The sequence below is a fragment of the Carcharhinus amblyrhynchos genome, chromosome 7 (genome assembly GCF_965287045.1).
Source record: "Carcharhinus amblyrhynchos chromosome 7, sCarAmb.v2.hapA, whole genome shotgun sequence".
Taxonomy (NCBI): Eukaryota; Metazoa; Chordata; class Chondrichthyes; order Carcharhiniformes; family Carcharhinidae; genus Carcharhinus; species Carcharhinus amblyrhynchos.
The window spans coordinates 109,612,232-109,627,375 of NC_137330.1; the positions used below are offsets into that span (position 1 = coordinate 109,612,232).

The window sequence follows — 15,144 nt, forward strand, 5'->3', positions numbered from 1 at the left end:
ATCAGAATCTCGAGAACCCCACTCTTTACTGGGTGGTGATCTTGTTCATAGATATCTGCGTTAATATGTGCGTGTCAAAACTCTTTGAGCTTCACCCCCGCACTGGTGTCAAGGGAAATGGTACATTTTGTCTGGGTGGTTTCTTCAGCGTTAAGCAGCCAGTGGCTGGTTTATACTAATAATAACAAGCGTGTGCGCACTCATACTGAAGCTAACGGAGAAAGACTGCCGGTTTAACAGACTTTTGCCACATTGCACTGACTTGGAAGTAAGTTTCTCCCCGTTGCTGATGTGGGAAGGGATGAGTGTGGGGAGTGGGACATGGGCTGGAAATAAAATCTGTTTAATCCGCCCATTAGCAGAAGGAAATTTCAGGTAGAAAGGAAAATAAGATTCTGGGAATAAGTCGATTTGGGAGCAGGGAAATCTTGTTATATTTGATCCTGCCTCACGCCGCAGCATCCCCCCTCCCCTAGCTCGATTTAACATTGCTTCGCAGTAGCCCAGCGGATGGATGGATGTCTTGTTTTATTTTTCGTTTACCCGATCACCCCATCCCTCCTCTCTTGTCAAATCTCTCTGTCTGTCTCTCTCTGTCTCGCTGTAACCCAGCCCGCTGTTTCTTTCAGCTAACCGAACTCTGCAGCTCGGTGAAGGAGGACTCGCTGACGGTGCTGGCAGCTTTCAATATCCCCATCGCTACAGTCCACGCTCCGATCGCCGGCATCCCCAACCCCCGAGCAGCCTGGGCTTTCTACCCGAAACCTCACTCGAAACGTCCCGCCGCCGAAGCCACGGTGTTAGCCCGGGCCAAGCTGTGAGACAGCCCGGGGAAGTGGGGAGGTGGGGGGGGGGGCGAGCAGGACCGCGCCGTGCCAACATAACCTCCCTTTTATTTTGTACTATTTCCCCGACTCAGTACTGTCAGACTAAGATGATCATGTTGTGATCAAAATAGCATGAAACAGGTTGATTTTTCCCCCCCCCAGAAACCATCTTATTATTATGGCATTGTATTTTTGTGATATAATTGGAATCAGAAATAAACACATTTTCATTCCAAAAGCGCTGTCTATTTTTCTCTTCCCTGATTCGGTGCGCTGTTTTATAAGTGCGGGATTTTTGACTGTGTTGAATCGTGTCTGTGGGGGTGGACATTGTTATTTTCTCACTCAATACTACCTCTTGCAGACCCAAATTCTCCCTTCAATACAACCTTCCCCCCCTAAATAAACCGCCGCCGGTCGGTCCACTGCAGGGAAGTCTTTCTGGGAATAATCTGAGCGCAGCAAATAGATTTATTTATATGAAGAGAATCTCTTGTGAAAATGAAACTTGCGGTTTTTTTCATTTAAAAAAAAGCCTTATCGTTTTTCTCCGTGTGTGTGTGTGTGTGTATAATCTAAAGGCACTGGGATTTAATTCTCTGCTTGTATTTTCCACTTTGTGCGCTGAACACTGACTTGTATTTAATATAAAATATATTGGGAGAAAAACGATTCTCGCTTATCGACATTATCTGCGGCTTTAGACCCTCGAGTTACAGCAGATCATTACAAAGGTTGGCCAGTTTATTCTCACGCCCAAGTCTCCCTCTACAATAATCAAGGAATTCGGCAATTTCCACAGTGCGGTTTTATTCTGGATAATGTTTGCCTCTCATGTGGAGACATGCAAGCTCATTTCAAGTACTGTCTCTGACAAATACATTAAATTGGGATGAATTCCGGTGCTGCCGCACCGTGCCTAGACAGACTAACAGCCATCCCCAAAACATCATTGTTTCAAAGAGAAAAATAAAAGTTCGGATGTGACAAATCGCCACTTTCATCATTTCTCGCTGGCTCGCGGTAACTTGCAATAAGTATATTCATTTAGCAGTTTCTGTTTTGTTGCATTGAGGTTTTCTTGGTTTGTTTGTATTGCTGAGATTTCCACTCCTTGCCAAGTGTTTTAGCATCGATGTCTCTCTCTGCAGAAACTTTTAGACATGTTTACTGGAGGAAAGGCCAGCGGCGGAATGTGGGAGCCACTTCGGAGTCACTAGTTTCGTTAAACTTTATAGCGCGCACACACAAACAACATGCACCAAAAAACACACCAAATGAGCCGCCGGTAATGACAGCAATCGTGCTTTTCAATTTACCTTTCCCCATCGACTCCCACCTTAGTGATATTAATGACATTGTATTTTCTTCCTCTACTTTCTAAATTTGCCATGTTGGTCATTAATGAAAGGAGCTCTCCCCACTCTTCAATGCTTTATAGAGGCTATCGCTATTTAATTATGTACACACATATATCGTGTTTCGTTCTCAATTGTCCCGTACTATCAAATACAGCTCAGCATTATTGATCTGCGGGCGCCGATTCCACCCCGGGCAATTATTTTTTTATGTATGACTAATTTCCCTTTTCTGCCTTCGGGACAGTGGCCATGTCTTCCCCAGCCCGCCCCCTGGTCTTATTCTCTTATCGATTTCCATCTAATCGCATCTTCCCCACAAGTGCTGCCCGCCCCAAAACAAGCCTATGCCGGGGAGGAAGCAAGCAAGTTTCCCCAGAGCCTCCCTCCGCCGGGCTTCACCGCTTCTCTTGTCCCCCTTTTTCTCTCTCGCTTCTTGATCTGGGCTCCAATCCTTATCGACGTCGGGGTTATTTCTTTCTCTTCTCCCACTCAAGGAAACTTACTCTCAGAGTTATTTATCATGAACCCCCCCCCCCCAATCCATTCCCCTACCCATCAAAGCCCGCTTGCAAGCGTCTGTCCACAAGTTTCTCTCTGCACTGGCTGTGTTTTAAACACTATTTCAGAGTTGAGCCCGTTTTGAAATAAACTCCCTCAGTGAAATGACCAATTTTGGTTTAAAAAAAGGAAGAGAATTCATGTATTCCACCATACTGAAAGCCGTTGCCTCCCTGGCTTTACAATATTTTGAACCCATCATCCTCAAAATCAAAACAAACTTTTTTTTAAAAGATAATTATATATGCATCGATTCTTCCTTCGACTTGCCTCTGTAGGCGGGTGTTTATATTCTAAATCATCTGCTTGTTCCTCCACACCCCCTCTCCCCCCCATCCACCTCCTCACCCCCCCCCCCCCCCCCCCGCCCCAAATTCTCCCTCTACCTGCCCTGACTTGCCTCACGGGCCAAGCCGGGTTTCAGTAATAAATATATAAATAAATATGTGTGCGTGTGTGTGTGTGCCTTATGTACGCCTCTTTGGGCGGGAACCTCTGGGGGGGAGGAGGGAGGGGGAGAAGAGAGTGAGAGAGAGAGAGGAAGGGAGGAGGAGAGTCGGCTCATTGGAGCATTGCTGAGAGCCGAGGGTGATCAGTGAGTGCCACACTCGCACACACATACACACACACACACAACTCTCTCCAACAGCTACTGGAAAGTGATCTGAACAATCTCCGAGAGCTTCAATAACAAAGGACAGCGGAGCAGGTCAGAGCTAGCAGCCAGCCCAACAGGTGAGCCACTTCCAGCAGGGAGCAGGAACTACAGCCCTCACTCCCCCACCCCCACCCCCCACAACCTTTTTAAACCCCCTCACTTTATAGAGAGTTAGCCCTTTTTTTGTTTGACTTGTAAATAAAACAAGGCGGGCAGCGTTTGAGTGAGCCGGCAGCAGGGCGCGATTGGTAACAGTAGCGATCGGTGTTAGTGCCTCCCCCCCCCACCACCTCCTCCCTGACCCGCTTTATCCTCTCTGAGCTTGGTGAGGTTTTGTTTTTTTACATTGCAGTGGAGTTGGGTGCAATGTTTTGAGTGGTGTGGAGTGCGGCTTTTTTGGAAGAAGGGGGAGGCGGTCTCGTGTCTGCTGATTGTCCGGCGGCTGCAAAATTCCCTTCACGGCAGCAATAACAAAACCACATGTACTGTGGTTTACGTGGGCGATCGACCCAAAGTTGGGGAGTTTAGGACTGTTATTTCACACTCGTCTCGATGTTATATATATGTACATTCTGTCATGGATACATACATATACATATAGACCAGCCTGACAAATCCCAGTATCAACCAAAAGAGGTGCAAAGCTTTTTTTTGTTTTTGTGCTATTTTTGCCTCTTGAGCGAGCCCAGCGCTGAAGTTTTTGTTTTGTACTTTGGCCAGAACTTTTCCTGTCTCGGTTTAAGACAAAAGCTTCCCCCCCCCGCCACCCTCCGTCATGTTATTATCTCCAAAATAACTTTTTTTTTGCATTATTTAATGATGTGCGGCCACAAAAAGTCAGGATTGGCAACCAGTAACTATTTTTTAATCATCGGAGATTTTTTTTTAGAAAGAAATAATGATAAAGCAAATGAAAAAAAAAAATTGCATTTGGGAGAGGGATTTAGTCAGCATTGTAATGCGTGCGAGGGGGAGGGTTGCCGTGTGCTTGGGGCGTTGTCACCGCTAGTTGGAAGTTGTCCTCGGCAGTGGAGTGGAAGGAGTTGCAGTGTCTCCGTGCCTCTGTGTGTTGTGTGACTCAGTGAGTGAGTGAGCTCCCACTGAGTGAGTAGCTGCCAGCGCGCTGTGCGCATGTGACACACTGTATCAACAAACAAACCCCACACGTCACCGCACCCCGCCCACCAATCACCTGCCGCCCTCAGCAGCAGACCCCGCGCTGATTGGCCGGCCTGCCGGCTGAGGCCGCCTTCCAAGGCACGTCAATCCAATCCAACGCCCCGCCCCCCCTCTCTGTGTCCTGAAGCCCGAGTGAGTGACTGGGCTGGCTGGCTGGCCCTTTAAACTCTTGCACACTCATGTTGTGCCGGTGTGTGGAGTGCATGTGTTGCCTTCTATCCGGGAGGAGGGCCGTCTGCAAAATTGCAGGCGGCGGCGGTGGAGGCAAGTGTGACATGTACTTGATCCTGGGAGTTGTTGTCTTTGATTATCTTTTTTTGGGGAGGGGGTTAATTGTGACATGTACTTGGTCCTGGGAGTTGTTGTCTTTGATTATTTGGGGAGGGGGAAATTATGACATGTACTTGTCCTGGAAGTTGTCTTTGATTATTTTGGGGGGGATAATTGTGACATGTATTTGGTTCTGAGAGTTGTTTCCTTTGATTATTTTGGGGGGGATAATTGTAACATGTATTTGGTCCTGGGAGTTGTTGGTCTTAGTTTTGTTGGCGGGGGGTAATTGTGACATGTATTTGGTCCTGGGAGTTGGCTGTCTTCAATTATCATTTGATAATCACCCCCGCCCCAAACACACCTGACAGCGGCAGCAATCGCGACGCCAAGGTCTCAGAGGAATGGGGCAACTTCCACACTTTTTCGACTCCCGTTGTCAAGATTTGTTCCCCACCCCTTCATCCCCATGATAACAGGGATGTTCCAGGCGTGAGGGGAGTGAAGGAGCACTTTGTCTCGCTCTCTCTGTAAACCAGTCGAAAAGCACTATTTTTAACTTATTTTGGGGGTGGGAGGGGATGTTGCATTTTCTTGGCAGTGAGACTTGGCTTGGAACACAATGAGAGCGGTGCAGCCACACTGCCTTCTCTCTCTCTCTCTCTCAGCCAGGATTGTTGACAGTGGGGAAGTTGTGACGCACTTGCTGGAGCTGCTGCCAGTTGTGAAGAAAGGGCTGCGCTCAGCACTTTGCACAGAACAATGGGACTGTAGTAGGAAAAACGCCAGATCCTCATCGAGTGTTCCCTCTCTTACTACCAGATTTCATCAGCATAAAAACACGCACACACTCTCTCTCTCCCGCCCCCCTCCCTCTCCTCTCCTCTCTCGGGGGAAGAGACTCCAGCTTTTATAATGACTTGTAGAAAATAAAGTCTCTTGCTGCAGTTTACAGTTAGCCAGGAAAATGATCTGCAGCCCTGATAGCAGTCTAACCTTTAAGAAAGATTAACTAACGAGGCACTTTATTTTGTAGAGACTTATTTAAATTGGGACAATAATGAAAATTAGCCAATGCTGTAATGCACAGACAAAAGGGGTACTATTGCGAAGAATTGGGGATATTTTATATCTGTTGCCTCTGATTTGGCATCTTTCATAACTATTAATTTATTGGCAAGGCTTTTAGTGTAAGGTTCAGATTTTCCAAATTCCTTTGTGAATACATGCAGGTGGGCTGGACTAATCAGTGAAGAATCATTGATATCAAACAAATATACAGTTGACTAAATACATATTTATCTTAAACAAGTACCTATCACATTGTATTACTTAATGCACTAGAGTATTTAGGGACACAATTGCTGTGAATGCAAGTTGTGAAGGTAGCCTTGTGTGATGCTACTTGGTGGGAAAGATAACTCACCAAGAACACACCAGGGACACAATCAAATCTAAAAAAGTCAGGTGGACTACAGGTAGAATGCAACAGTGCAGGGGCAAGCAGGATAGATAACCTTTGCTACAACTTTTTTTCTGGGATGCTTTTCCCTCTTTGTTTCCTTCCCCTATGGTTGTGTAGTTGCAATAGACATATGGTGCAATTTAGTATAAGTGTACAGATTTTGCTTTTTTTCATGTTGGAAATAAGTTCAGCACTCCTAGTATGTTCTTTTCACTCCTTTCCCCCTCTGATTGGAGGCCTATTCCAGCACATCAGCAACAATGTGGCCCTCACTAGTCCTTGGGTACTCATGCAAGCGGTGCAAATTCATGCTTGATCTCAACAATAAATTTGACCAAAAAGTCATCTCATCCTCTCCTTAGCAAGTTTCATAGAATCCCTACAGTGCAGAATGAGGCCATTCAGTCTATTGAGCTTACGCTGACAACAATCTTACCCACGCTCTATCCCCATAACTCCACATATTTACCCTGATAGTCCTGCTGACAGGGTCAATTTAGCATTGCCAATCCACCTAACCCTTTTCTCTAAAAACAGTGAGGCATTCTGTAGTGTTTGCATGGCCATCATACTGACTAAACCTGGTACTTTCTTGGTTTGTGTCATTCAGTCCCATTGAATAAAACAAGTATGTTCTGAGCCACAATGGTAGATAAGAGAGATACTTACACTTAGAGTTTGTTATGAATATGCTTTTCTGTGGTTGTAGATCTTACATACCTAGCTTGAAGTATTCACTGCTAGTTGAGAAGTTTTCAACTATTTGATTTTCCATTTAAAAGAAATTGTGTGGAACCATAAAAGTGTTTAAGAATAACAAAATAACCATAAAACTCTTAAGTATCAATATAAAACCATAAAATCATGAAGGGTTTAAATAGAATAAATAAAGGGAAATTGCAATGGCTGAAGGATCAATAACTGGGTGCCACAGATTTGAGCTGATTGGCAAAGGAACCAGAAGTGACATGAAGAAAAACCTTTCAATGCAACAAGTGTTTATGATTTGGAAAACACTGCCTGATAGGCTGATGGAAGCAGATTCAATGGTATGTAACCGTGGTTAGGTGGATTGGCCATGCTAAATTCTCCCTCAGTATACCCGAACAGGCACCCAAGTGTGGTACTAAGGGATCTTCACCGTAACTTCATTGCAGTGTGAACGTAAGCCTACTTGTGACACTAATAAATTAACAAAAGCATTTGAAAGGGAATTGGGTAAATGCAGGACAAAGGAAAGTTTGCAGTGACATGGGAGGAGAGGAACTAACAGGATAGCTCTTTGAAAGAGCTGGTGCTGACACATTGAGTCAAATGTCATCCTTATGTGCCATACTATTGTATGATTCTAATCGGTGTATAACTGTGTAACCGGCCCATGTTTGCAGTACAAAGCCAGATCGTGCATTCAATTCACCCCATTGCAGGCAGCCTTTTGGAAGCTTCTGACAGCAAGATGTGGTAAAAGGAAAAGCAATTTAATGGCAGCACCCCAATTTTTAAATTTTATAAATCTGACAAATAATAACCTAAAGGGATTAGTCAGAAGCAGTCGACTTGGCAAGTGCACAAAATTGACTTGATGCTAGGATCAACTATAGCTGTAGTACGGGAGCAATTTTGACTACCTTGTCTCGGCTGTTGTCCTACATTTAATCCCAGCGTGCAGCCTGCTGCTAATGATCTTTGCACAGAAATGGAGGATAAGGAATGTTCTTTTTTGTAAAAAGTATGAAGGTATTCACTGACATTCAAATTAAATTACTCAGAAAAGTAAAAAATGAAGATTGCGATCAAATTGAGAGAGATACAAAAGGGTCCAGAGGGACAATATTTTCACAGAGAGGGCAAGTGTTGGAACAAGCTGCCAGAGGTGGTAGTACAGGCAGGTACAATTTTGTCTTTTAAAAAGCATTTAGATAGTTACATGGGTCAGATGGGTACAGAAGGATATGGGCCAAACGTGGGCAATTTGTAGTAGTTTAGGGGTCAAAAAGGGTGTCATGGACCAGTTAAGCCGAAGGGTCTGTTTCCATGTTGTAAACTTCCATGACTATGATTCACTGCGTGATTGGGATGAGTTCATGAATTTTACATTATTACATATGTAATACATGTTGGTTTTGAATGCAGCATGAATTGCAATTATTTCACAAATCAAAAACATTTCTATAACACTTTTTTAAGACTTCAGATAAAGAATATTTTTCTTTCTTTTCCTTAGGAAAAAATGCAACGATTTTGTGCTCCATAGGAGTGAAGGTGGATCCGACTGGGAACCAAACAGCATCCGTTTTCCAGACTTAGCATCGCAAGCATGTCAAGAGGTGAGCTTTCTGATCAAGGGGATTCCCCTACTAGCTCAAGGTGCGAAAGTATCCAAGTGTCTCCAAACTTCGTTACGACATGTCCACTCTTTAATATTAATTTCTTGCGTGGACCACATTCCTCTGTTACCCCATCTTCGCGATCCAGCAGGTTATCCAGTGGATGCTATTCTCTTGACACAGACAGAGGACAGATGACTAAATCCACAGGCTGCGACAAGGCTACACAGACTCCAAGCCCAACCTGCCAAGCCATCTACCATGCACAGCACGCCTTGGCACAAGCACAGCGTTCACAGATTCGTGGTAAGAATCTCCTTCTTTGGTGTCACACAGAAAGGCAGCCAGAAATTCTGCTAATTGAGTTCAGAAAGTTAATGGATGTCACTGTTGCTTTTGCCACTTAGATATACACTGCTGCTGCAGAGGTGAACTAATTCACAGCAGCGAGTAACTAAATTAGGCAAGTTTCTTATTTAGTTAGGGCAGTTTGCATGGGTTGTATGTATGAGACTGAGGAATACACTTCGATTATTTGAAAGTTTTAATGTACCTTTCTGCGTACGTTTTTAAAAAATTAAGCTATTCTGCTCCCTTGTTGCTGAAGGACTAACTATAGAAACTTTAATTATTGGTAAAAATTTACAATAAGCATGTTGGGTAATAGTTACAAATGGTTTTGATGTAGTGCTTAGACTGATGCTGCAAGAACAGTATGTACAAACTTGGGGAAAATGAATAATCCATGTGACATGATCTTATTTTCAAAGCAAAGTCAGTTGGACTAAAGGCCACCGTATTTGCAATAAGACCAAAAAAACTAGTCCCATGTTCTGTAACAGTAGCGAGATCCAAGTAAAGAGATTCCACTTCTTTGTATTTAAATTCAGTAATGCATCACGCTTAAATTCTACCATTTCCAAAGATGATCTCTGAGCCACATCTCCTAGGCTTGTTGCGTGTGTGAATTTGTAATCAAAACAATATCCCTGAAAGGATCCAGGTGGAGAAAGCATGAAAAAAAACACAAGAACAGAACAGGTTTGAGCCCTTTGAATGATTGTGGTGCATGCCGACTGCTATGCATCTTTTTTTGTCCATCAGTGACTATCTACCACTGAAGGGACCCAGGAAAAGATTGCGGTGTAGTCAAAATATGGGTGGGGACTGTTTGTGTAAAGTAGACGAAGGCACTGTCTCATTCATCTCCTGTGCCTCCACATTAGGCTGCTTTTGTTGGCCATTTGTGTAATGTTGTAGATGATTAGATTTGATCTGTTAATTCACATTCATAACTTCTCAGCTATAACTGTGCACAGAATAAAGAATGCAATATTTTCTTTAGGATAATTAGTTTGCAATTGTAGAGCACTGGGCCCATGACAAGTGAACTAAAATGGTTGAAGACAGAAAAGAAAGCATCTCTGGGTTTACTATGTTCAGTAATAGTAAGTCAACAGTTGGTTGATTGTCTGACTTTGCTAATGCCACACATTCTGAATGATGGCAAATGCAAGATTTGGGGGCCTAAGTTTCACGTAGTTGGGCTGTTTTCAATTCCCGTCCTCACTCCAACATACATGGGTGCTTCAATCAGATAAAATTGGTTTGGCCCTGACAGCTACGGTTAGTTGAGGCACTTCATCGTGCATCCACAGCACACCTGAATTAAGACAATGAAGCTTGAGAACAGATTCAGGCTAGTCCTTGGGTTTCTCCATTCTGGACTCTCCACTAATACTATTAGAATCCCATTTGATTCTGGTGCTGATGAATCCAAGCCATCCTATTATTGGCAAAGAATAGGAATCTACTGAACTACTTTGTAGGAGATTGAATTGTCAGTATTAAGTACTGGAAAATTTTGCTTAACATTAAAACCCGTAAGGTCGATAAAACAAAGTATTGTATCAGTTTAATTCCTCCTGCATTTTATAAAGAAGTATGAGACTAAAAATGTGCTACTTCTTGCTGAGTGCAAACATTTAATTCAGTACGATGATTAAAACAATAGCTGCAGTTGTGTTGGATTTTTCTTTGCCCAGGTGAAGAGGAACCCAGGAATAGTAAACCAGGTATCCTGCACTAAGTATCCTAATAGATCTTGAAGCCTCCATTTGATAATTGGTAAGGGTCAAGGCTGGCTGAAGGCCTTTACACCCCACTAGTGCAAGTTGTTTCTGGTATGTTTGCATTTGTTTTGTAACTGTTGAAGTTGCATGTTTCGGATTATTGCCACTGCAATCTCTGTAACCACGTGTGTTGAAAAGAAAAACAAACTTTGGTTCAATTAAACTAAATGCGAGGGGTGAATTATTTCTTCATCCTAATACTTTTCACTCTGCTTTTTTATTAAAGCCACTGCAAGAGCCCCACTTTAGGTTTTACAGTTCATCAAATATTTTTTCTGCTAAAATTTATGGATGACATGTTATTAAGGGCCGTTGTCACCCGTTTAAAGTTCACTTTCATTTGCAGCATTTCTGTGCACCCTGGAAATTTCATTAGAGGTCAGGCTTTACACAGGAAGTATCTGGATTCTGTGACAACTATTAATAATTACAGACAATTAGTGTTAATCAAAAACGTAAGTGCTGTAAACATGCACTGAGAAGCTGTATTACAAACCTGGCTGGGAAAGCTGCAAACGATGTCAATAAGCCAAGTTGTTTTATTACGAGTTTTTACTTCAACCTTCCAGTCCTTTCAAACAATCATAATGCAAAAGCAGCTTTTAAGGACGTTGCATAAGACGAGAGGAGCAAAACATTTGGTTCCCTTTGGAAATTCGGTGCCATTCTCAGATTAAAGAATAGCAGTTATTCTGCGTTAAAAGTACAAATATGTCGACAGTGCCTACTTGGTGAATCATTTAGCAAGATGATCCCTCTTCCACCTTCAATAGACTCACATTTATAAATTGTGTGATTTAAAACAAAATGAGAGGGTGTGAGTTTTTCACACAACCTGTGTTAACGCATTATTCTTAAACCTTTTTATCTGCCTCTGCCTCATCTCTCTCCTCACATCTTCGGGCTGGTGAATGTCAGACTCCTGTTCAACGCAGCAGTCTATGATAACATCAGCAACTCAAATGATGTGTGTATTTCTTTTTCACTCATTCAATCTTGAGTTTGGGTTTTTTTTCGACCAAAAGAGTAGATTTTCTAGTTTAACTCTTGGCCTCTTTGAAAACCCCAGATTAATTTCACTATTAACCACTTAACCACAGTATTAATTTCCTGAATTACTTTATAGTTCAAAAGTCAACATGGACTGGAAAACTGTTAGCATCGTAAGTACATGGATCCAAGTAATAACATTTGAGCTCTGGTTTTTGCTGGCTGCACATCCCAGTTTCAGCCAAAGCTTGTGTTAGCCAGGTTAACTCTGCTCTAATTTGACTGCCGTACAGCTAACCCGGTAACCGGTTTCTTTTGCTGTTGTTGTATTCACCTGCATTCGAACCTGCCTCTGCGGCAGTCTCATTTTAAACTGGCTTTCTTGCATAGTTCTGCCTAAATTGGCAGCACTCAAAATCGCTTTCATACGAAAATGAAAATTTTTAAACCAAGAGCAGACTTTCAGTAGATTGATCGAAAAGATAATTTTCCTTTGCTTGCTGAGGCTGTTTGTACCTCTGTGCATCTGTATTGAGTCAACATCCTCAGCAGAGCAAAGGCTGAGTAAACATTTTCAGTCATAGCTGATCACCACGGTGCAAGTGAAGTAAACACTGCCATGCAACAATGAGAGCACTCTCCTCTAATGGTGCTGTCTGTACAAAAGCACAAACCACGTGCCAGAACTCAACTATTCATATTTTCATTTCTTCTTTCATCACTGCTACCCTGTCAGAAGATTCCTTATTCTAACAGCACAGTGGTTAGCACTGCTGCCTCACCGATCCAGGGACTTGGGTTCAATTCCGGCCTTGGGTGACTGTCTGTCTGTGGGGAGAACGTGCAAACTCCACTTTGACTGCGTGGGTTTCTGTCCACGAGCCAAAGATGTACAGCTTAGGTGGATTGGCCATGCTAAATTGCCCCTCAGTGTACCAAGATGTGTAGGTTAGATGGATTAGCTGTGGGAAATGTATGGGGTTACGGGGATAGTGTGGGGGAGAGGGCCTGGGCAAGACACTCTGTTGCAGAGTCAGTGCAGACTTGGGCCAAATGGCCTCTTCTGCACTACTACAGTGATCCTGTGATTTTTACGCTGCAGCTCGTGGGTCAATGCTCTGCACGCCGTAGCTGAAACAACACTGCTGTTGACTATTTGGTGTTGCAGAGAGTAGCCTTTCTCCTTTCATAAGATAGATTGCTCTTGTGGATCTGCATGTTCTGAAAGCTGTAAAGCAAGTCCAGTAGCCAACGCATTAACTTGCTGTACCTGCAGTGTTTTGCTTTAAAAAAATGAGTATCCAGTTAATTAATGGTGTGCAATTACTTGTTTTAATTAATCATTGGCAAAAAGAAAGTTAAGCTTGCTTATCAAGGAAAACTAAAAGCCTTCCAGAATCCTAATTCTGCCTCTTTTTATTCTTTTCTTGCCACAGGAATTAATATCAGGTACTGCTAATCTCTGTCCAATGGCTTTTCTAAGTGATCAGAATTTCCACTCATTCCTTTGTGTCACTCAGTAGTGTTTATATGGCTGTCTGCATGTTGGAATTACAGCAAATTGAATTGAATACTCTTACTTTGTGAATTCATAGGATTATTGTTCAATCTGTTGGGTCTGCAACTTTTATTTCCTTTTTAGTAATGAGTTACTGCAGTGCCACGAGCAAAGTGAGACTAATCTCCACACCTTTTGAATGAGTTGAATCCTTTTACAATTTACATTTCTGTAGCTTTTTAACACTCCAAAGCACTCTCTCAGGAACATAACCAAAGTGGGGTGGGGGGGGGGGGGGAGGAGGAGGAGAGAGAGGAGATAGAGATGCCTTGAAGGAAGAGGGAGGGAAAGTTTCTGAGGAAGGAAATTAGACTTTAGGGCCAGGGTGGCTGAAGACACACACACACACACACACCATCAATGGTGGAGGTGAGAGATGTGGGGGGAGGGTGGGGGTGCGGTGGTGGTGTCCAATGGCTGCAGAAAGTTACAGAGGTGGGGAATTGGTGATGCCATCAAGACCAGTAAGACTTTTAAAATTGAGGTGTAGATGGACTGACGGCAATGTAGGTTGGCACTGCCACTGTAGGTTTGAACTGCCTTAATGCTTAACAGCAGGTGGTTTACTGTGGTTTTGATCTAAAACATCAAATGTATGGGAATCCGCAGTGAAACAGTTTGTATCTTTCAGTGAGTATTAAATAATTAAGTTGTGTACATAATGTCAAATTGGCAGAAATTGTTGATCTTGGTCAGTGCACTGTGAACTGTACAAACCCTGCCATGGCGCAATAAGAGGGTGCTTTCCTGAAATCAAGGTCAACATAAGGTCAGGAGCAGAGAGGGAGTTTATTTCTGGTTTCTGCAGTTCCATTCTCCGACATTGTAATTCAAGTTTTTTTTAAAGAAAGCACAGACAAAAAACACATTTCTTACACTATAATTGATCCTCATAGTCACTGGTGTAACTGTTGCTATCCTGTATTTGGAGGATAAAAGTATTTCAGAAGATGCACCTTAAAAGCACCAGAGTTACAATAGCTAGAAAGGTCAGTAAACAATTGCTCTGATATCAGTGTCTCTGGCACTTATTTTTAACCTGGATAACACAGCTGGGTGGACAAGGTTTTAGTTCAAGGGATGGATGTTATTTACATTCTGGTGTGGGTTCACGTACTGAGCCCCTGATAGGGACCTCATTACACACAGAATTACAAATTTATGTATTTTTTTCATTTCTCTTGAGCCCTTTTGTCTTTAATCTTTAAATTATTATTTTTACAGAAAGGATCCAACCAAGCACTGGAATCCAGGAAAGCTCCCTGTCAGTGCCCATGGACTTGCAGCCCGAGGTATGGATCGGACAAGAACTGCGGCGAATTGGTGATGACTTCAATTCTCATTACCAAACAGGAAGGGTAACTAGTCAATCTTAAAACTCTTTATAAAATGTGCATTTGTGCCCGTTGAATGTTCATAATCGACAAAACAATGATCACATGCCATCTTTAGGTAGAATATATACAGGTGCTGACTTTGGAAGTGCTCAGATTAAGACTTGATTTTTCTCGTCATAGATCATACCCAGCCCCAGCTGCCCTGTCGGGGCAGGTTCTGCAAACCTGTTCTCTCCTAGATCATTGGAACATTTTTGCACGGTTTGCATTCTAAAGGCCCACTTCAATTATTCTTCATTCAGAAGCTTGAGTGTCAGTTGGCTAATTAACCTCAAGAACCCATCCTGATCATGCTCTCACCTGACATTCCACACACACCCACTTTCACCAGAAGTTGCTGGGTAGTAGGAAGAAGCATGTCCACTTCTGTCCCTCCTTGCCTTTGAGCCTTAGATAAGGGCTGGAGTGGGTTGAGTATGCAC

The 15,144-nt window shown here is 43.0% G+C and overlaps 3 protein-coding genes across 8 annotated transcripts in view; 2 read left to right on the forward strand and 1 right to left on the reverse strand.

Moving 5' to 3' along the window:
- Positions 1–1,075, forward strand: part of acoxl (acyl-CoA oxidase-like) — a 392,248-nt gene extending 391,173 nt beyond the window's left edge. For both annotated transcript variants that reach the window (XM_080192936.1, XM_080192935.1), the window contains exon 19: positions 630–1,075. In XM_080192936.1, coding sequence (XP_080049062.1) covers positions 630–821 — 192 coding nt within the window. In that variant the 3' untranslated portion in view covers positions 822–1,075. The remainder of the gene's footprint in view (positions 1–629) is intronic.
- The window catches only part of LOC145345201 (uncharacterized), a 559,547-nt gene that overhangs the window by 70,769 nt on the left and 473,634 nt on the right, over positions 1–15,144 (reverse strand). The window lies entirely within an intron of this gene.
- The window catches only part of LOC145345200 (bcl-2-like protein 11), a 37,461-nt gene continuing 25,613 nt past the window's right edge, over positions 3,297–15,144 (forward strand). Inside the window, exons 1-3 of one of the 3 annotated variants that reach the window (XM_080192938.1) lie at positions 3,297–3,481; positions 8,543–8,951; positions 14,550–14,683. In XM_080192938.1, coding sequence (XP_080049064.1) covers positions 8,636–8,951; positions 14,550–14,683 — 450 coding nt within the window. In that variant the 5' untranslated portion in view covers positions 3,297–3,481; positions 8,543–8,635. Of the gene's footprint in view, positions 3,482–4,732; positions 4,848–8,542; positions 8,952–14,549; positions 14,684–15,144 lie in introns of those variants that run through there. The other 2 variants (XM_080192940.1, XM_080192939.1) reach the window with 2 other exon arrangements.